Source organism: Lutzomyia longipalpis, chromosome 3 (assembly GCF_024334085.1).
Source record: "Lutzomyia longipalpis isolate SR_M1_2022 chromosome 3, ASM2433408v1".
Lineage (NCBI taxonomy): Eukaryota > Metazoa > Arthropoda > Insecta > Diptera > Psychodidae > Lutzomyia > Lutzomyia longipalpis.
Window position 1 is genome coordinate 19,518,363 of NC_074709.1, and position 23,176 is coordinate 19,541,538.

General features: G+C 33.4%; 1 protein-coding gene across 13 annotated transcripts in view; it reads right to left on the bottom strand.

Moving 5' to 3' along the window:
* LOC129792486 (phosphatase and actin regulator 4A) overlaps window positions 1–23,176 on the bottom strand; it is a 147,180-nt gene that overhangs the window by 56,587 nt on the left and 67,417 nt on the right. For 8 of the 13 annotated variants that reach the window (XM_055831574.1, XM_055831571.1, XM_055831577.1 and 5 more), the window contains 3 exons: window positions 19,761–19,928; window positions 13,448–13,546; window positions 10,863–11,243 (listed from right to left, as the gene is read on the bottom strand). In XM_055831574.1, coding sequence (XP_055687549.1) covers window positions 10,863–11,243; window positions 13,448–13,546; window positions 19,761–19,928 — 648 coding nt within the window. The remainder of the gene's footprint in view (window positions 1–10,862; window positions 11,244–13,447; window positions 13,547–19,760; window positions 19,929–23,176) is intronic. The other 5 variants (XM_055831576.1, XM_055831579.1, XM_055831570.1 and 2 more) reach the window with 1 other exon arrangement.

Consider the following 23,176-nt stretch of genomic DNA (forward strand, 5'->3'; position numbering starts at 1 on the left):
CTCAACACACACAGAGCTTTCAAAAAAAAAGAAAAGATGAGCAAAAATGTTTTCGATATGTATATTGAGCACGGGGGGTGTTTAAAATACAAACTTTGATGGCTTCTGCACAAGAAATTCACATCAGAAAAGGCAAATATACAACAAACTTTTATACTAAATACAACATTTTTCACTCACGCCACAATCACACTAAAACGACGAGTTGGAATATGCGCAGTTGCTGTGCCACCCTCACTTCACCCCCCGCAAACCACCCGCTTTTCCGTTCACCCTGTTAACATCCCCTGTCGACCAGCAGGCACCACCACACACCCCAATTTTCCAACACAGCCACACTTACCACAGAGTTAATTTCTGTGATAGAGTTTGATTTGAAGATTAGAGATATTTAGAGATTTTTTGTACATTAACATTTTATTGTTTTTACCAAGTTAAAAATGTGTTAACGTAAAAGAGACCAAAGAAGACCTTTCGATTGATAAATTCTCTCTCAGAGCGTTCTTAGAACAAATATAATGTTTTACGGCTTAGCAAAAGGATTAAATTGAGAAGAATAGCTTAAATCGGATCTTGTACACCGCTGAAATATTCATTTGTTCACATAAAAAAGATTTATTAATAAAATGAGTAAAATCGGTTAGAATATTGTTGAGAAAAAAGATTAGGACAATTACTGGTATTGAACCCATGATGGAGAGGTTGGTGATTTAGTATCTTATCAATTATGCTAAGAGAAAGTAGAAAAAATATGGTGAGAATGAGCTAAAATTGAGAAAATTAGAAAAAGTTTACGATAAGTTCAAATTTTCATTGAAAAGAAACATTTTTCTCTCTCCAAATGGCAGGCTTTAATAGATTAAAAATTAATTTTTGTCACAATTTTTGAAAAATCTGAACAGATTCTCCAATGTGGTGTGATGTTAAAATCACAGAAAAATTTATCTAAATCGTATAAGTGATTAATTAATAAGTATGACATCATTATCATCAAGGAATCATCTTTTAGGTATTAGTCCGATTTGACTAAAAAGTTATGATTGAACTTTAGTTAATTATCGACCGAAAAATAACCTCAAATCTGCTTCATAGTTATTCAAAGCTTAATAGCCAAATCGGAATAATATTTCTAAAGGCTGAGATTCGGGCTATGACGTTGGACAGATTTACAAAAGAATGACTTATCCGATTTTGATAAAGAACGTTATGCACGAGGCATAGGATAAGTCCCCCGCATGTAACCAAAATTGGGTTTTAAATTATTGTAGGGGATCCTTAAAGATTCAAAATAAGCGTAGTCATTTCCCGGAAAAGCGCTGGGAAATCTACGAATTTTCCGGTTTTTGGTGTAACCTATATTGATTTATTTCTCAATTTCTAGCAATTGTAGGATATTGCGATTGGTGTCAAATGAAAGCTATATCAATGCTTAATATTATATATTAAAACCATTTTCCAAAATGCCCTAGAAGGTGAAAATTCGGAAAGATTTTCCGAACACGCATTTTTCTTTCGCCTCCCATTTCCACAATATTGCATGGGACCACCTGGAATATCTCTTATTTTGTAGCATTTTTAATCCCCTTTCATTTGGTATAGCACTTGCTGGGGAAATCTGCTGGGAAAACTGTTTTTTTTTTTTTAGTGATTTTCAATGTTGGAAAAACTCACTATTCGAAGGCTGCAATGTTATACCGGAGCTCACACCGACTTAGCCGATTTAACAATGCAGCCCTCGTATTGCCATCTCATCAATATTGCATTAGTTAGAAAGAGACAACACGATTCCTCTTGAAGCTTTCAAAGCTAAGCTAAGCTGCTGGGAAAACTGTTTTTTTTTTTAGTGATTTTCAATGTTGGAAAAACTCACTATTCGAGGGCTGCAATGTTATACAATGTCATAACATTGTATAACATTGTATAACATTGTATTGCATTGTTAAATCGGCTAAGTCGGTGTGAGCTCCGGTATAACATTGCAGCCTTCGAATAGTGAGTTTTTCCAACATTGAATCACTAAAAAAAAAAAAAAACAGTTTTCCCAGCAGATTTCCCCAGCAAGTGCTATACCAAATGAAAGGGGATTAAAAAAGCTACAAAATGAGGGATGTTCCAGGTGGTCCCATGCAATATTGTGGAAATGGGAGGCGAAAGAAAAATGCGTGTTCGGAAAATCTTTCCGAATTTTCACCTTCTTGTGCATTTTGGAAAATGGTTTTAATATATAATATTAAGCATTGATATAGCTTTCATTTGACACCAATCGCAATATTCTACAATTGATAGAAATTGAGAAATAAATCAATATAGGTTACACCAAAAACCGGAAAATTCGTAGATTTCCCAGCGCTTTTCCGGGAAATGACTACGCTTATTTTGAATCTTTAAGGATCCCCTACAATAATTTAAAACCCAATTTTGGTTACATGCGGGGGACTTATCCTATGCCTCGTGCATAACGTTCTTTTCAGTGATTCTATTTCCATAAAATTACTGAAGAGTAGGCTAAAAGATACATAGTTGGCGAATATACTTGATTTACAAAAAACGGTTGTCAGACGAAAACGGCTTAACCGATTTTGATAAAGTTTATAGGTTTGTTAATTCATCATTTTTAGGAAAAATTTACTTGGCTGAAATCAATCATTATAATGAGTACATTAATGTTGGATACAGTCATACCCCGCTTAATCAAGTCTTGGTTAAACTCTTTTCACTCATTAATTTTAATGCGTAAGAAGAGTTTAACCAAGACTTGATTAAGCGGGGTATGACTGTAATTAACTATGAATTTGTAAGGAAAAACTAAGGTCAAAGTTTCAGGTTAAAGTTTTTTTTGCCCTTCAAGTGTTAAATTGTTTTTAAAGAGAAAACCTTTTGAACATTATTCTGTTTAAAATGGGACATGTTAATCTTTCATTTTTAGTAGAATCAACTCAACCGTGAAGACGACGTCGGCGTCATCGAACGAGTAAAAGTCACAAATACGTCGCTTGCAGGTCTAACTCCCGGTTCTACCTCGCACAGTGAGGTGACAGAGGTAATAGAGAAGGGGAAGAGGATCCTTGCTCCCAGTCAGACAATTTAGCAATATTTACATTCATTTTTCCTCAAAATGGAAAATTTGCTTTGATGTCTCACGAGTAGGAATTGAATGTATTTTAGGGGATCCACTCTCTCTCTTTCTCTCTCACAACTCCCTAAAATAATAAGGGGAAATACTCTATGTGGAAATCCCTGGAAGGTATTCACACAAAACACCGTGAAACCCAAATGGCTGGCAAATTCCCATTTTTGGGAGGTGGAGGAGCGTGGATATTAATTGAGAGATTGTGAGAAATTCCTTACGACAGCAATTTTGGATGAATAGTTTTAAATTCCATTGTTATCTCAAGTAAATGGTTTCATACATTTATCCATAAATGATAATTCAAAAGTCTCCAAAAAATGATTTATCTATTACAGAATTTTTCTTCAACTTTTCTTTGGTTTTTTCTTGTTAGATAAGAATTTACGGGGAAAAGAAGAAAAGTAGTTTGTTGAAGATTTCACACAAGTGCAATCTTCCAAGTATTTGCCGTAGCACAACATTAGCAAACTTTCAAAAGCTCGCGCATATCTATACGTCGTATAGGGGGGTAGGTATACATAACGTTAAAGCTGCAATTTATAGTATGAAAAAGTACATATTCGACTTACACATTGATTTCTTGTGAAAGCCATCTCACTCGCTCTTGCATTTCACTCTTATCAATTTTCACCCAACTTTTCAGCCCCTTTTCGATCAATTTTTTCATCCCCTCTCTCTGTTTAAAGGGGGTGTGTGTGTTTCAAGACAAATAGGTCACTCACCTGAAATGAAAGAAGAGAGAAATGCAGTTAGTAATGCAAGACAAATGGATACAAAGGCAAATTGAATATTCATTGGTGTGTGAAGGCATTCGAGGGAAGTTATGTGTCCAAATTTATTACGCTCATTACAATTTCTGCCTATTCAAGTGAAATGCTTGTGTCAAATGCTATTTCTCGATTTCTTGACCTCCACCCCCGCATTTGAGGTCACCCAAGATGAGGGGCCCCCGTCAATTGTCCAAGAATTCTTCTCTCCAAGGAGTTCACAGAACAATACATTTATTGGGAAATAATTGAAATTTCTCCTTCAATTCGTCACACAATTTACAATAATATAAAGCAACAATCTTGTCATTCGTGTTAGTCACCACGAAGGGAATATATTACTTTTGCTCAATGTAATTTATTCTATTTAGTAAATCCAACTATAAGATAGCACTGTAATGCGTAACAATGAGATAGAATTGCAATTTAATTGAATATCTCATGGGAAATATTTTGATTGCTTCAAACAAATGCTGTTGAAGAGAATATTTTGAACGTGTAGAAAATCATAAATTGGCATAAAAATCTTTTGTAGAAGACAAAGGTGTAGAAATATTCAATTTGAAAGTTAAAATTTATATTTTTCTGAAAAAAAAATGTTTCTATGGACCTTAAAGATAGTTAAAGTTAATAAAGAAAGCCCTTAAAGTTTGAATAAATAACGTTAAACGTTAACATTGAAACGTTAGAAAATAAAACATAAGCATTTGAAAGAAAAGCCAGACGTTTGAAAAGTTTAAAAATATATCAAATATCGAAAACGAAACGTCAGGCGTTAAAACTAATGTCAAATGTGTCAAAAAATGTCAAACGTTCGAAAATAAAAATTGAATGTTACAAAATAAAGGTCAGCAGGGGTTAAAAGAAACCTCGAAAGGTAGAAAAAACACGTCAAAGTTCGAAATTAAAAACGTTAGACATTAAAACAAACGTCAGACGTTAAAAGAGAATCGTCAAAATTGCGGAAAAAAAAGCATCTGACGTTTAAATGCACGTCAAACAATTGTTGAACAAGAAACGTCAAGCGAGGCTGTGTGGATGTCGGAATGACGTCCAACTCAAGAATAAATAAGAAGAAACCTCAAATTTTAAAAAGAAGTATCATGCAAAAAGAAACATCTAACGTTAAAAATTATCATCGAGAAATGTCAAATATTTGTATCTAAAAAAATATTTAAATTGTTTTTAATCCATTTTAATGATTTTAAAATAAAAATTTAAAAAAATCTCCTTGAATAAATTTTTGATTACACCCCTGATCTAAAAAAAAATCTGTATCGTAAGACTTGATCGTAAGACTACAAAACTTTTAAAGAATAATTTTAGGAAAAGAATTTATAATAAAGGAGAATATTTTTGGTCAATAAATTGGGGAGCTTAAAGAAAAAATCTCATATTTCCGAAGCTTTATAGATCTTCTTTTATTTCCTTTTTTCAAGGAGTCAAATTCAGTGATGGAGACATCAAGAAGGTTTCTTATTTCAAATAAGCGGAAAACCTCAAGGGCTGTCGTCGTTTATACATAGTTGACGATGGCGCAGAGTTTCAGAAGAATTTCTCCACATGAAAAGTCACCATAAATATCTCGTTATTCATAAACTAAAAAGCACCCAGCAAGTAAATAATATCATAAGCATGGCTGCTAATCAAGATGCTTTTGATATTTATTCTTCTTTTGGATATTTTCCTCTTTATATTTACTTCGCAGTATTGCTGGCGGGAAAAAAAAGAATCCCAAAGGACGAGACGAGTGAAAAAGGACACCGTTATTGTTATAGTAGTCTCAAATGTACTCTCTAAGGGATCTCTTGAAGGAAGCTTTTGTGTACAGAGAGACTTTTCGTTTTGTTTTTTTTTTTTCAGAGTCGAAAAATTTCATCAGAAAAGTTTCTTAAGGCTAAAATTTTCCTTTTTTCCTTTCCAGCTTGTGGTAGGATATCAACAAACAATACGCGAGAGCACACATGTGTGATATCCTGTACTGTGGGATGGTACAGAGAGACAATAGGAGAGATATTTTGTCGTTCTTGTGCTATCTTTCATATAGCTCCGCAATATAAATTGGTTACTTTCATTGAGGCCTCCCTTCGCATCCTTTTCACTATTCCCCCCATATACGTCCAATACAATGTATAAATATTTCTTGGGCAGTCGAGCGTGAGTTGGAGGTTGAAATTAGGGGGGTTGACTTTGTGATGTTCTCTCTGTTTTGTTGGTTTTCCCTTCACAGACTCACTCTTTTGGTTTTCTGTGAATTTTTCTCTCTTTTCCTTCGTTTTTTTTCTTTCTTTTGGGGGTTTGTCGAGCTTACGAGAGAGCTGATCCCTATGCCTCCAAAAAAAGGAAAAGAAGAAAATTCATTCAATGTGTCTCCGTACATGACAATTCTTCTATATATGTACGTATGTATTCCAACAATTGTAGCATATGGAATTTTCTTCTCTAATTTCATTTTCCGGGGGGTGAGAGGCTAAAATCTTGTCTCATTGCGGAGTGGTGGGAGGAATGACAAAATGGAAGTTTATCTTAAACAAATTGAATGAGTTTCTCTATATATTTTTTCCATGCTCTGCCTCGTCGAATTTCCCTGTAACACCCTCCCCGCCCATTTGGCTTCGTAGCAATTTCAGAATTTTCCTTTTTTTGCACGAGCGTGCCAAATTATGAGAGCAGTTTTCGGGTGAATATCCACCAGAAGTGTGTGCTAAATTATTTTATCCATCGTGGCAATCTCTTCAATTCTCTCTCGCAACTCCCTCCCTGCCATGCATATGAATTTTCATAGGGCGAGACGAAACTTTGTGAAAAGTTATGCCTAAAAAGCACAGAGCTTTAAGTGGAGAAGAATCAAATTGAATTTACTACTTCACATGAAATTCACGTATTTGTTGGATTTTTTTTTTTCATTTTTGGAATAATCCTCTGCATAATGGGCGAGTTTGAATTTATGCTTGATGCACTCATTAGTCAGAAAATTCACTCATTAGATACTCACGATGCTGCTCACTCTCAGTATGATATACTCTTAAGGGCTATATGTGGATGCAGACTCGTCAAAAGCACAAATTTGTCCCCAAAGGCAAAAACATGAGACAATAGCATGTCTGGTGCTTTTGTGATTAACACTGGAAGCTCTGGAATCTCACGTTAATGCTCGACAAAAAAGCGTTATGAGTTGAAATAACAAGAATGTTGTGGAATTTCATCAATGTTGCCCTAGGTCCATGCCTTATGTTATCTTTTCTTTTTTTGATAAAAGTCAATCATAACGCGTCCAGTTATTAGAGTTGGTATACCACAACGCGGATGGGTCAATCTATGCGTTGTAATTTAATTTTTAAGTAGTATTAGTAGGCAAAATAATAGTAATAATGGGTAGTAGTTAGTAGGCAAAGTTGATTTTTTTTATGAAATTCATCAATTCGAAAGACAAAAATGGTTATATATCAAGTTCTATTGCACATACAGAAATTTCTTGACTAGTTCTGGAAAGGTATTGAAATAAGCTATAATCTGACATATATTTCGATACATTTCAAGGTCACCTCTAGTACACAAAATGGCGGATTTTTGTTTTACCAAAACAGTTTTTTGCACTTTTCGTCCTAAAGGAAAGGTTCTAGAGGTTTCTGATGTTCTAAAAAGTTGTAGGTAATTGCAAAACCTTTAATTTGATACCAAATTGAGCGAAATCGGACAAGCCGTTCAAGAGATATGGCTCTTAGAACTTTTCAAATTCAAGAATTTTTCAAATGGCCATATCTTCTAAACGGCGACATAGAATTTCTTCATTTTCGGACTGGTGACAGATATTGAGTCAGGCTACAACATATCTAAATTTAAAGGAAATCTATAACAGATGTTCGGAGATATAGCCCCTTAAAGTTAGGCAATTTTTGTTTTTGTTTTTAGCGCCTCTTGCGGATGTTTTTGAAACTTGGAATGTTCTAAACAGTTGTAGGGCTTCTCAATACCTTTCATTTGATACCAAGATGGTCAAAATCGGTCAAGCCGTTCTCGAGATATATCGAAAAAACACTTTTTGCTTTAGGCCGCCATATTTGCTAAACGGCTTGACCGATTGTCAAGTACGAATTGTTGATGAAAACGTCTCACTGAGCTCTACAACATACTAAAGTTTCAGACCTCTAGCTGTAAGGGAAGTGGTTGACAGTATTTCAAAATGGCGGACGGCGGCCATCTTGGATTTTGAAAATGCGAAAAAATGAAATTTTACACCCACATTCCTATAGAAAACTTCAAACCGGAAGTCTCTATCTGTTACCGTTCTCGAGATATAATGCAAAATGTTGACCACCGGACGGCAGGCCGGCAGGCCGGCCGGATCAAAAATTTTCCACCACCATTTTCGTAATGTGGGATGTCTAAAACGTGCTCATACCAAGTTTGAGCCCGATCTGAGGTGGTCGGTTTTTCCGACGATTACAATACTTGGTATGCCACGATTGTGGTATACCAACTAATAGACTGGAAAAGACGATAAGTTTAGGGAAAGGTGACAGTGGTGTAGTCGCAGAGGGTGTTTGAGTATCTTAACACCATCTAAAAGATCAATCAGTTTAGGGGTTTCTTTAGAGGTCAAAAAAACTATTTCTATGCTAAAAATTACATGATTTTCAAGCATTTTTCTACATGTAAAACTTTAACAAAGACACGACAAAATTAAAGAAAAGAAATGTCAAACTTTAGAAAAAAAACCGATAAACTTTAAAAAATAAATGTAAAATGCTCGAATGAACGTTAAAAGTTTTTTTTTAGAAAATGTTAATGTCACACGTTCAAAACAAAGACACCAAAGAATGTAAAAAAAATAACAACAAAAATATTAGAAAAGAACTGTCAAATTCTGTGAAAAATGTCAAACGTTTCCGTCAGAGAAAGGAACGTTAAGCGTTTAAAAATGTCAAACCTTGGCAAAAATAATCATCAACCGTAAGTAAAGAAACGCAAAGTGTCAAAAAAGTATTTTATAAAAACACTCCCTTAAATAAATTTTAACTACATCCCTGAAAATTGATCTTAAGAAGAATAATTTTCATTTTACTTTTTCTACTTCAAGTTATTCGTCAAGATTCGGATTATTCGTTAAGATTCGGAACGCTTGACAAGAAGATTAGAACTATTCGTCAAGATTCGGATTATTCGTTAAAATTCGGGAGTTTGAAAAGAAGATTATAACAATTCCTTTAGATTCTGATTCTTCGTCAAGATTAGGACTATTCGTCAAGATTCGGATTATTCGTTAAGATCCCTATTATTGATTCTTCTTCTTTCTATGTTTTGCTGGACCGGACGTCATTTCGACATCACATAGCCATATTATTGATCCAAAAGATTCGGACTATTCGTCAAGATTCCGATGATTTATCATGAAAATAAGAACTATTCGTTCAGATTCGGATTTTTCGTCAAAATTCGGATAATTCCGCAAAATTATCAAAATATTCGACTCATAAACACGACTTTTGCAACCAACCTTTTTGGAGATTCCTATTTATTTATTTTTATTTAATCGTGTCCTTATTATTTTCTCCAATGATGGTTTGTACTGTACAAAAATGAGTAAACTCCTTCTTAAAAACAATCAGACTTTATAATTTTCCTTATTTTATCACACAAAAAATGTCTTATAGTTGCATTTTGCTTTTTATAGCAATTTCAATGGGATTTTGTGGATTCAATTTAAACTGAGAATTTAAAATGGAAACATGAAAAAGCAAACACTCCGTCATCATTAATGTTTTCTCCCATAACATCATCACATTCAATTATCTCACAGCAGAATGACAACACAATAACAATAAAAAAGGAGCTCTATATACGAAAAATCGATGCAAAGAAAAACATTTAATGGACTAGGAGTTGCTAATTTCCCCCCAAACACCCACCTCCGTCGTTCTTGAGGAAAAATTCATATCACGTGTCCGTCATGATTAAAAATTATGCGATAATTGGTAATTTTCTCAAGTGCATCCTTGAAGTGGTCTACGCGGGTATCTCGTACCCATTAAATGCCCGGGTGAAATATTACATGGAGTGTGTTTATCTCTGCACCAGTGATGCTTCCTTATTTTTTTTTAAGTGTTTTGTAATTACTTTTTACTTTGCACCACAAGATAGAATTTCTTCCAATTAAAAGGATAAGAAAAATATATTTAAAAAAAGGATTTTTTCGTTGCAATTTATCAAAGTTCGCTTAAATGTGGAAATTGGAAGCCCTTTAAAATAAAAAGAGAAAACTTTCACAGCTGTAGAGATGATGCGCCCTGCTATATACTTTTGTGAAACGCCCTGCAAAGTCATTTCCGCTGGATCAAATTGTCGTAAAACTCGTGAAATTTCTCCTTTTTCGGGTAAACATCGGAACCGTGGATAAAATAAAACGATGGCAGACACATAAAGTCTCGACGTGAAAAATAGGCTAGAAGGGCCCATCGAACTCCAACCCCAATTTTTCATGAGAATCTGGGGAGAACAAATCCCCAGATATGGGGTGGATTTGGAAGAGGGTGAGGGAGAGACTATATCTTCTCTTTTATATAATAATTTAAGTATTTCGTGTCTATTCAGCTATGCGTTTCTACACCGTTGGTCCGATCGCGATGACATTTGGTACAGAGACTACTGATGCCAGGCGATTATCACCAACGATATTCATTTTCCCCCCAGAGCACCCCTTCATGTAGCCCCCATATAAAATTCATGCTTTTTTATTAGCTTTTGAATTTGGCGCCCTAAATGTTGTTCCAAAAGCCACCACTGCTATTTTTTGGTACTATTGCCAACTTTTGGCGCCCCAAAAATGAGTTTTTCCCGGAAAAATAAATATTTAAAATATTTTCCGCACAACCACAAACAAACATTTCACGCACACACTGAAAAAAAGCTCACCTACACAAAATGTCAGAGTGAGAGGAAAGTATTTTTTCATCTTTTGCACTCACCGAGGTTGTTGTTGGCGAAATGCTGCTGCAGTTGCTGATGGAGCGCCTGCTGGTGCTGGGCAAGAGGTGTCAGTGGCGCCGTTGGTTGGTGTCCCAACTGATGGGCCGACTGTGAGTGCGCCACATGACTACCACCCCCGCCGGCTCCACTTCCCGCCAATAGAGCCGCCATCCCCGTCGATAAGTGGCCGCCGCCAATTTGCTGCACTGACTGCGACGAAGGCACATGCCCCGAAGACATTGACACCGTGCTGGAGTTATTATTGTGATTATTGTTGTGATTCTGCGATAGCAGTGACTGATTGTTTGGGTTGGTCGGACTTGTGAGGACGGCATTATTTGTACCGTTTGGAGATGGACTGTAAAGGGACGAATCGTCACCTGAAAATAATTTAGAAGGCCAAAATAAATCCTAAATTCATTCAAAAATCTCCTCCTTTCATCCCTTTTATCTCATGCACCATTTATACTACAATAATATCTAAGACTTTCACCATCCTATCTACCAAAACTACAAGAATTCCGTTAACACTAAAACACCCAGAAAGATTATTTTCACAAAAGAAAAATATCCTTATGATTAAAGTAAAAGAATTTACCAAAAGAACTATTGAAAAAAATGAGAATTTTTCATTTAACCTAAATTATAAACAACATTCCCCATTAATTCTATACATTCGTGCATTCCACGAAGCATTACCAACGATATAACTAATTGATCTCTAACACTACAATTGTCACTATTAATTGCAAAATGAAGCAATCTCTCACAGTTATTCATCAATGAAATGGGTGGGATGTGGAGAAAAAACAGACCGGATGCACATCATGCAATAATATGATTGATTTTCATGCATATATACGTGATATTTCAAATTATTAACAGTTAAATATACAATATCCGGCAGATAGGAAATGGAATAGAGTGCAAAAAAATCTGAAAAATAAAAGCAGATTAGTTTTTGTTCTAAAAAGTAATTAAAGTTCAGATTTTGCGGAATAGTCAATTAAAAGGAGTTTATTCATTTTTAGAGTTTCGCTGGTTTAGCATGAAGCAAAAGCGTCAGTGCTCTCTGGTATTTTAACAAAGGGATTGAATTAAAATGTTACAGCTTGAGTGTTTTTCAATAAACCTCATATAATTTTTTTTTCGTTTTTATAAATTAACTCTCGATTGTATGAAAAGCATATGCTTCAACCACTAATAGAGAGCATCATAATAAAGGGTACTAATATGCATACATAATCAAATAGGCTGTCATATTTTCAGGCAAATCACGCTCTGAATTTTGTCTATTTTGGTTCATTTCGTAGGTACATAAAGCATATGCACGTAAGCTCCAATCACTGATCTACTTTAAAGATGTTACAGAATTTCCTTCAAGCATCAAACACAAAAAAAATTGTAGTTTAATCAATGACATTTCATAATTTTGCATCATCAATTTAAAAAATCATCGATGAAGCAATGCTGCATTTGCTTCATGCACAAAAATCTAAATTAAATGCTTGAATTAATCATGTCTAAAACTCTTTAAAAGTGAATAATCTTTAATGACGATCCATATATCATCAATGAAGCGAAGCTGCATTTGCTTCATGGAGAAGAAAATAAAATTAAATACTTGAACTATTCATGTCTAAAATTCTTTATAATTTAATAATTTTTAATAACGAATCAAAACACCTTCAATGAAGCAAAGCTGCATTTGCTTCATGCACTGAAATGCAATAAAAAGTACAACAGGAGTGCGATTTATGCATTTTAGCAAAAAATTAATTGTCAACTTCACTTTATTTAATCCTTTCGATTTGCTTTGTCTTGTGTTTGTATCTTCGAATAATATCATGACCTAAGAGAACCCCAAAATGAATAAACTCTTTATTTTGTTTGAAAGAAACTAAATTTTAATACAACTGAAATCCACTCTACAACTATTCTCTTGAGATGAATGACCCAAAAGTATTTTTTTTTACAAAAATTTTCCCAGATTTTTCTGCAAGAAAAAAAGATTTTAATGAAATCTTCGTGATAATGAAATTCTGAGCGTGATAAAAAGTTATTTATTCAACGCAATTTCGCTTTTGACGGCGATAATGTTATTTAATCCACGGAGAAGATGATAGGCTATATAAATAGACAAGTAATACCCAACAATTTATAACATTTTGCCTAAGATATGAATACTACCAAAAATAGAGTCAGACAATTAATACATAATATGCTATATGGTCTCAAATCGTCTAGACTCTACTGCCGTCACACACATGCTGCAGTGAATGAGTCAGTTGATGACGGCACGAAAAAAAAGCACCAACAGCCCAAGACTTAATTACATATTTACAGCCAAAGCAAAAGCCAAAAGAGAGAAACGGAGAAATTAATTAAAAGCTCAAGATATGCGAATGAATATTTTCTACAAGTGTTTTTTCGGGACACTTCCTCTGCATTTGTGGACAATAAAAGCTCATCCTCAACTTTGTGTTGCCTATTTACAAATCCCCTCCTATATATGACATATTTAAGCATCTTCCTGTCAGCAGAAAGGAATGAGAACGGAAGGAGTTTTCAATGTAATCTCTACCTGACTCTGGAATTGCTGAAATTGGCGAATCTGGCAGAAGAATTCCCTTTTGAACTAATTCTTCACGATTGGCACGAACTGAAATTTTTCTCTCTAGTGCTACAAAGAAAAATAAAAAAAAAGAACAAAAACACGCCACAGAAATGTGGCACAAATTAGACAAAAAAAAACATAATAAAAAATTGGTGCTAAGAAAATAATAGAAAAAGAAAGTGCAGAAGGAGAAAGAAAAGCAAAAAAAAAAAAGAGCGATAAATTTCGTGGATTGCCAATCATTGAACGCATGGTGTGAAATAGGGTTGTTCAGAAAGTATCAGATTTAATTTTAAGAAGCTAAACTGTAATGGGAAACCTAAGCTAAATTAAGAGAACCCATAAAAAATGTTAAAAACAATTGAGGAGCTTAAAAATTGTTTCGTGTGGAACTCAAGAAATCTATAGGGGAGGGCGGGGTTAAAAAAGTCACTTAAAGGTTTAGAAAAAGCTCAAAATATCATATTTCCCAAATAGATAAAACGAAATGTATAGCTCATTTTTTTAGGTAATTTACTGCCCTACAACTCTTTCTCAGATCATTTTGTTCTATCTAGCTAGGAAATATGATATTTTAAGCTTTTTCCAAACCCTTAAGTGACTTTATTAGCCCCGCTCTCCCCTACAAAGTTCCGTAAAAACTAAAATAATTATAAGTCGTTTTACGAAACCAAAAATTCGATTTACGAAACGCAAGAATCTTATCAAAAATCGTTTCATAACGCGGAAACAGCAAATATTTTTAGAGGTGCTTATGTACATATGTTCAGAATATTTGTTTTCTCGTTTCGTATACTTGAGAAAATCGACAAATGTTTCGCAATATTTAAAAAAAATATATAAATATTCTGTGAAGCTCAAGAAATTTAATTTTTATTTCCCAAGTAAATAAAAATAAAACATTTTTGAAAAATTAAGAAATTAAAAAGTATTCTTGCGAAACATGCGAAACTATAAATGAAAACTTCTGTAAAACTCAATACTCGTTTCGCTAATCTCTTTAAAAAACCACAGATAAATTTTGCGAAACACAGTAACTTAATAGATTTCCGCGAAAAAAAATTATTTGTCCCCTAAAACGTAAGAAACCGACAGTTTTAATTTGCGAAAGATGATGCAATAATTCTAACTTCAAACTTTTGAGAACCTTTTTTCTAAATGTTCTTTCAACGAAATTAAAGTTTTTTTCACGGGTTACTAAACAATTTAGTACTGAAAAGTAATTAAAATGTACTGGTAAGCTGACCAAGCTTACGAGAGCTGTGTTTCTTTCAGTGTACCAATTTTGTGAGAGCAAACTAGAACGCGAATTAGTTTAAAAACGCGCAAAGTCGGGAAAAGTTGAAAAGTCATCTCCCAAGAAATCTTTAGAAGGCTATATCTCGGGAACGGCTCCATAGATTTTCGAGTTTGAGCTATCGTTGGAAAGGTCTTAACCTCAGCTATAACATATTAAAATATGAAGTAAATCGATAATGGCATTTTCGAAATATTCGAGTTCGAAATTTTCGAAAATTTTGATTTTGACTTTAGCGCCTCTCGCGGTGATTTCTCGAAGTTGCAATGTTCTAGACATTTGTAGGGTTTCACGAAACCTTTTATTTGCACTTGAGTTGATCAAGATCGGACTTGTAGAACCCGAGATATGACATGTCAAAGTTGGAACTCAATATTTTCAAAATGGCGACATAAATTTTTTTAATTTTTTTTTAATAAATAGATGTTATAGTAGGCTATAATATATCAAAAAATGAAGCGAATCGATAATGGCGTTTTCGAGATATTCATCGAAAACTCATCGAAAATTTTGTTTTTGATTTTTGGCCCCCTAGCGGTCACTTTTGAAACTTTGGAAGTTCTAAAGAGTTGTAGGGTTTGTTGAGAGCTTTCATTTGACCCCGGGTTGATCAAAATCGGTCAAGCCGTTTTCGAGTTATGGTCGATTTTCGATGAAAAATTGTGGCGGCCATATTGACTAAACGGCTTGACCGATTTTCGAAAATGAGGTATCGTTGGAAAGGTCTTGATGGCCCCTACAACATATAAAAATTTCAGATTTTTAGCTATTACAGGGGCTGAGATATAGCGAAATCAAAATTTTGAGGTTATTCAAAATGGCGGACGGAGGGGTGAGGGGGTGGATTTGACATCATAATCGGATTTCTTCAGGTCGATATTTAAACTTTGCCGTTTACCGCAAGTCTCTATCTATCACCGTTCTCTTGCAATTTAAGTTTATAATCCGGACGGACGGCCAGACGGACGGACGGCCGGACGGCCGGAAACAAATTTTTTTTGGCGCATACGTTTTTTGGAATGTGGGGACCCTAATTCGTGCTCATCCCAAGTTTGAGCCCGATCTGACGACTTTCGATTTTGCTCGGTACACAAAAGCTGTGTCTGAAAGAAACACAGCTAAAACTCAATAATCATTTTGTGACAAAGCAGTAAATTGAAGAATCGTTTAATGAAACTTCAGAAACCCAAAACGTATTCCACAAAACCCAAGAAATTCGCGTTTGTTTTGCTTTAAAGAAAACCGCGAAAATTATGTCCCAAAATTTAAATAAAAACAAATACCTTTTTAAAATAATAAATAAATATTAAAAATAAGAATTAAATCTATAAAAAAAGTTTAGATACTTTCTGAACAACCCTGTGTTACATGTGAAAAAGTACAAAATCATCTCTTTTTCTTCATTCCATGCCCACAGGTCATTCTTTTCGCAATTAATTTTAATATTTGACAACATACATCATGATTTTCCTTTTCTTTCAGCGTCAGCACATCAATACAGCTGGAATCTTGCATTATTAACATTCAAGTAAAAATAAAATTAGCAACATCCCATTAATGTACAATGAACCATCACGGGATGCATAATGAAATTGAAGATGAATAGAGAAAAAAAACGCATTAAAATATTGAAAATTCCTCTTCATTTCCCAAGGAATTTCAATTGCAATCAAATGACTAATCAACTAATGCTCGAGAGAGGTGCACAACACAATTATTGCGATAATGTAATACAAAAATGTGAATGAGAAGTCAATATTTTATTAACCCTGATACACCGACCTGAGGGAGATTAAAGTCATGTTGGGAGTAAAAAAAAAAATTGCCACGAATGGATAAAAAATGTCAATGCCATGTGGAATTGTTGTGAGAAAAATGATCATCATTTTTGCGAGAAGCAAATAAACTCTTGCTTTTTTGAGCTTACAACACCAATGATGAATAATTCCATGACCTCATCATCTCAATTTAATCCCATTGCTACTCAAATCATTTTAATGGTGATTCTAATGACTGCAAAATACTAATTATGTGGAGAAGGTAATTCCCAAAACGCACCAAAATATACACAACATTGCATTTTCCTGAAAACACAATAGGTGTGCTCTAAAAGCAAATAAATAGCGGTTTGATAATTTAACAAGATTTTCCGATTAATTTAGGTAGTAGCAAATGCATTCAATTATTTCACTTTAGTGCGCTCAAACAGACATTTCACCTGAATATTAAATTTCAATTAAATAAACTTTAATTTCTAAATCAATAAACAAACCTACGTAGAATGTTTAAGACGTCATAATTTCTAAAATTAGAATATATTGCGCAAGATTCGTTACAATTGAATAATGTGAAAAATATGTACCTAATGTAGAAATTCTTAAAACATTTTTTAAGTTCAAGAGCACGAGGAATCTCTCTCATTTTAATACACCATGTCCCTAATAAACTGTTGGTATTGAAGGAAAGATTTCTAAAAATAAAGAAATACTAAGTAATTCAGCCTTGAAATTTATCTTAAAAAATTAACTCAAAAATGTAAAATTGTAAAAAATAAATCACTGAAAATTTTCCTCATGTGATAAAATTTTAAATTTAAGCATACCAAAAAATTAATTTTCAAATTAAAAAAATTAATTGTAAAAGAAAAATAACTTTTTTTCAATATTTTTTACAGAAAATGTTATTAAATGGAATAAAACCTTAAAAATATCATTAAGACTCTGATTTTTTTGAAAAAGTAACCTTTGAAAAAAAAATCATAATTCTTTGCGAATATTTCTAATATTCTTCTTTTGTTTTATTTTAATAAACGCTAAATATAAAAAATTATGAATCTTTTTAAATATTTTCGAAGATCTGAATATTTTCATTCGCATAAACATTTCTTGCTAAAACCGTTTTATAAAGAGTTTAGTAATTTTCTGGCTTTTTAGTATTTTCTTGGCGAGAAATTAGTACTTCGTAAACTTTTGTTCCTCAATCTGAGCATTTTTAGGACTAAGGCCGAATGACTTTTTTTCGATTGGATTTAGTACTTTTCAGGCTTAAATTTAGCACCTCTTCAGCTTGAGATTAGTACATTTTCTGCATAAATTTAGTACTTTTTGGCGTCAATTTAGTACTTCTTGGACTTTTACTTTTCAATCTGAGCGTTTTTACGACTAAAATTAAATGACTTTTTTCGGCCTGAAATTAGTACTTTTCGGACTTAAATTTAGTACCTCTTCAGTTTGAATTTAGTACGTTTTCTGCATAAATTTAATGTTTTTTGGCGTCAATTTAGTACTCCTTAGACTTTTGATCCTCAATCTGAGCGTTTTTAAAGTAAAATTAAATGACTTTTTTTGGCTTGAATTTAGTACTTTTGGACTCAAATTTGGTACTTCTTCAAATTGAATTTAGCACGTTTCCAGCTTAAATTTAGTACTTCGGCTTTTGCTCTCAATCTCTGCCATTCTTGTACAAAAAATATAAATTATAAAGAAAAGAAAACAATTAACCAGTAAATCTTTTTACAACTTTTTCCAACAGTTACACTGGAACACGATGTAAAATAAATTAATTTGTGGGAATTCCTCACTGTCATCTTATGATTATTATTCTCCATCTCTTTTGAAATAACCTCCAGGTATTAATTTTTCTGCGGCTTCACCACCCACTAAAAAATCATTTTGTTCATTTTTTAAATAACACGAAACCCAGCAATTTTCCCGTCAATTTGGAGAAGAAAGACAGAATTAGAGAGTTCCCCGCATCATACCTAAAATAAGCCACATTACAAAGCACTCTCCATAAAAGAAGGTTTAAAAAAAAAAAAGAAAGATTCATGAATTCTTGAGAAGCTCCTGGGTGGTTGTTAGAAGTGGTATTCTGTATGTAGTACACTCAATCTACTTTCGAGGTGAACAGAGAAATCCATTAGAATCACCAAAGAGAACACACCCAATAAACGGCCACCCATGGTGACGAGCTTTATTAGGTGGTAATGACATATTAAAGTTCAACCACATGATTTCAACCCCCTCTTCCTTGCTACCGACCATTTTCTTCCACCACCCCTCAATCCAGCCGTGTCTGGAGGGAGGATGAAATGAAATTGAATAAAAAGTCCCATCTTGTCGAGTTGGTGGGAAATTAAATGGTTTTCTTCACCCATGAGCTGGGAAGTACCAACAAGAAAACCCTCCTTTCTGGAAAAGTCTCCTTAACCCCTTTTTGAACTTTCGCAAAAACTTTTAAGAAGATTCTCACATTTCTGGGGGCTTGGAATGATTGAAAAATTAATAAGTTTGCCTGGGAGAAATTGCAATAGGATGGCAATAAATGACTATTATGGTTGCACTTCTCTCTCGAGCACCTTTGTGCATCTTCTTCGCCCCTCAGGGGAAGGTAAACGTAATTAGAGTGCAAAAATGATTTTTTCCATGCATTTCCATCATAGCAAAAAAAAACATTTCACTCTCTCACATTTTTTTTTACAATTTTTTCTTCTAGCAAGGTTAGTTGACTAACACATTTCAATTTATTATTTATTTTGAACAATTTGTTTATTTTTTCTTTGATAAATAATTCTTCAAATTGTCAAATAAAAATCTGGTTTGTACTAAAAACCAGAGATACAGAGAGGGAAAAAATGATTTAGAATGTTTCTGTTTAACTTTTTCATCTATTGTTTTAATTCTTTTCGATTTTATGAGTTCTATGTGTCTATTTTTGGCAATTAAGAAAGTTTTCAACGTTTGTTTTCCTTTCAAAACTAATAAAGTTTCCCGCCATATTGAAAAACAGCCATCTTGAAAAGGCCGTCATTTTGAATGCAAATTTCTGTTAATTTTGAAAGTCAACGACTTTAAAAATCATTTAAAAAAATTATTTAAATGAACAGCATATTCAACATCACCAAAAGAGTCAAAAAAAAACATTGAAATGTATATCGTCAATACACCTTGCTCGTTGGAAATCTATCAACAACACTCAACTTACATTTCGATGTTGCTTCGAATTTTTCGCTCTTCTTTTTTCGTCGCCACTTCCATGGTTTGAAAAATCGTCCGAATGCACTAAATTTGCTTTTCCGTTCTATTGGCGGTGTCCTAGTTCCGGAGCCTAAACTATTTGTACGCAATGCTGCGCCATTGTGCTGTTTTTTAGCTGCAAAGAGACAAGAGAGGAAAATGGCGATTAGTTAAAGTTTGGAATAAATTTTGGTTAAAATCTTCACCGTGCAAAAAGTTAAATACATTTTTACGAGCACGGTCAATGACCCATAACTCTGAGGGAGGTGAATTTAACAGAATATAAAATGTTACACAATGGTTAGGGCTAAAAAAAATGTCAGGCAGGACATATAAAAATTGTAACGTTTAAACATACAAAATATCAACAGCATAATTTTGTAGCTTTTGTGACATTTTTAGGGCGGTACGATACCTTCATGAGCTCACTTTGAGGGTAATCATTAGGTAACAGTGTGCCAGCGCACCCTCAACAAAAAAAAATGAGGGAGGAAAATGCGCTGCTGAGGGTTGATTTTAATTCAATGTATTTCACCTCTTTCACCTCATTCTAGAAGCCACCTATATATTAAAAACATCACAATGCACCCTCATCGGATGAGAGACAGAATACGTAGGCCTATCAATAGGTTTATAGCAATAAAGGACTTTATTCATTTTGGAAATGTCATAAAATGATTTGAATAACATGCCAAAATCAATTTTTAAAGGGATTTTTATAAAGGAAAATTCTGGAGAAATCAATTGAGGTTTGTAAATATACGTTTCTATTGCTGAGGTATAAAGAGACTTCGTTAGAATAAAAAAGAATGTTTATAATTTATTTCTTAATTTAAAGGACACTAATGTAAAATGGATTAAAAACAGTAAATTAAGGTGTGAAAATGTATGAAGAATAAGTCAGTTTGTGAAGTTGCTTTAAAACTGGAAGATTTTGACCGTTTGTTTAGACAATTTTAACGTTTGACGTTTGTTTTCGATCATTTAATGCGTCTTTTTAAAGTTTAACGTTCATTTTAATGATCGACATTTATTCAATCGTTTAACGCCTATTTATCGTTTGACGTTTATTCTACAATTTGATATTTATTATCGATAATTTTACGACCCTTTTTTGACGTTTAGCGTTCATCATGAACTTAATCGAAGGACATTTATTCTATCATTTGAAGCTTATTTTGATGGTCAATGTTTATTCTTATATTCGACGTTTATTCTAACGTTTGACGTTTTTTTCTTGCGTTTATCTCTAACTTAATGATCGACTTGTATTTTTGTTTTGATATTTATTCTAAGGTTTGACGTTTATTCTAGCATTTGTTGGTAATAGAACGATCGAGGTTAATGTTGTCTTCTGTCATTTTTTCGAATATTTGACATTTCTCTTCTAACGTTTAACGTTTATTCTAACGTTTGACATTTATTCTAACGTTCGAAAATACACTTTTTATTATTTTCTTAGCTTAGAAATAATTACTTTTAACCTCCAAAGTATAATCTAACCTGCCTCAAACTATATAGAGCAAATACCCGCTTTAACTACGCCACTGCCCTCAGATTTTCAGAATTTCCATTTTCTTTTTAGCCTCTAGACAAAAATACTTTATTTAAAGCTCTTTTATCTTTAATTTTAAAAATGAGAACATAAAATTGACTTAAAAAAGTGAGTTTAAATTTAATGATTCACATAACGTTTAAGTAATTCGCATATTTTCATAATAACTCCAAATACTGCATAACAACATTCTTGTTTTCGATGCTCAGCCATCTCCTACCCCCTCTGAGCACCTCAAAATAGTTTTTTATTGCAAAAATTCCACGCAGCTACCGTCTAAGTAGACAATAAAGACAACCACTTTACTACAGATACTGTTAGGTCATTGAAAGAGAACGGGAATGATTTTTTGCGATGTACCCACCTATGTCAATTCTCAAGTCATTCCCACCAATTGACCCACCTTGAGTGAATGAAGAGAGAAAGAGCGACAATATTTTTACCTATCGGCTATATCTGTTTAATTAATTAACGTGCCATATGGGATATGTCGTATGGGGAAGACAATTAAATTGATTTTCGTTGCGTGACTTGAGGCAAAAATCACAAGAGTTGACTCGTGTTGTGGGTGTTAGTGCGGGGGAGTTTATATGTGCATTATATATAGCTCCTCTGGGGAAGTGCATTCCATAATCCCCCCGCAGGGGGGTATGGTGGAAGTTTATTGAGAAGATTTCACCATTCTGATTGCGATAGTGTCAAAAGTTTTCTTGTTTCATATTTGTTATTTCATATTGAATGCATTCACGACATGCCATTTGGGTACGATGAAACTATATATTTTCTCCAGAAAGTCTGGAAATTTATGCAAAAAAATCTCAGAATTTGAAAAGTTTGTGAATTCATGTAAATCACATTTTTATCCCTCCATCGATTGTTGGAATTTAATGGCGCGCAATTTCACTGAAATTCTTAAGAAAGATTCTAAAACATTCATAAAAAAAATTGTTGAGAATTTGAAGTTCTTTTTACAACCATTCTGCATTTTCGTTGTCAAATTGTGAATTTACTAAAAATTCCTGAAATAAGGAATTTCTTTCCCCCTTTGTGCATCCCATATGCTTCACAAAATTTCCATATTCAACTACTCAATGAAAATTTATAGTCAAAGGGGAGGAAAGGAACATGAAAAATATTCTTCGTGCTATATTTTCCGAATTTTCTCACAATTGTGAAATACCTATAGGGAAATTCTAAAGAAAGAATATTTCTTTAAATCATTCTTTGAAAGATTTCAAGTCAATTTTTCATTGAGAATTATTATTTTTTCACATTTTTGCGAGAAAAAGGAGTTTATTCATTCTTAGGCTCAGCAAAAGTATACGAATGTCATTTTATAAGTAGGTAGTGTTCGAAAAAATCGTTTTATTTAATTACTCTTTATTACAGAATAATTTTTATTGTCAAATTAGTCACTTTTGCCGCCAAATATCTCATTTTCCCCACATTTCCTTTTTCACCATTCGAATTCACCATCTCTTCTATCACGCTTCCGATGCGCGCCAAATTCAAACTCATATAAGTATAGTCTTCTCTCTTAATTGAACTGGGAAAAATAAAATAAGTGTGGAGTGAGTAGGAGCTGTTTTCGTTAGCTTTACATGATTTACGATCCTTGCCAAAAATATATAAAAACCTATTAAACAAGACCTAGTTTTCTGGATTATTTTGCTGTTCTTACTCATCCCATTTTTAATTTTTATTATTTTATAATAAATCTTATAAAGTTCTACATTTAAAAGTTCTGCAAATTCTGCACTTTTAACGATGAAAAAAATCTCATCTCAAAAATGCGAAAATCATCTAATTCTCACAAGATTTTCAAAAGA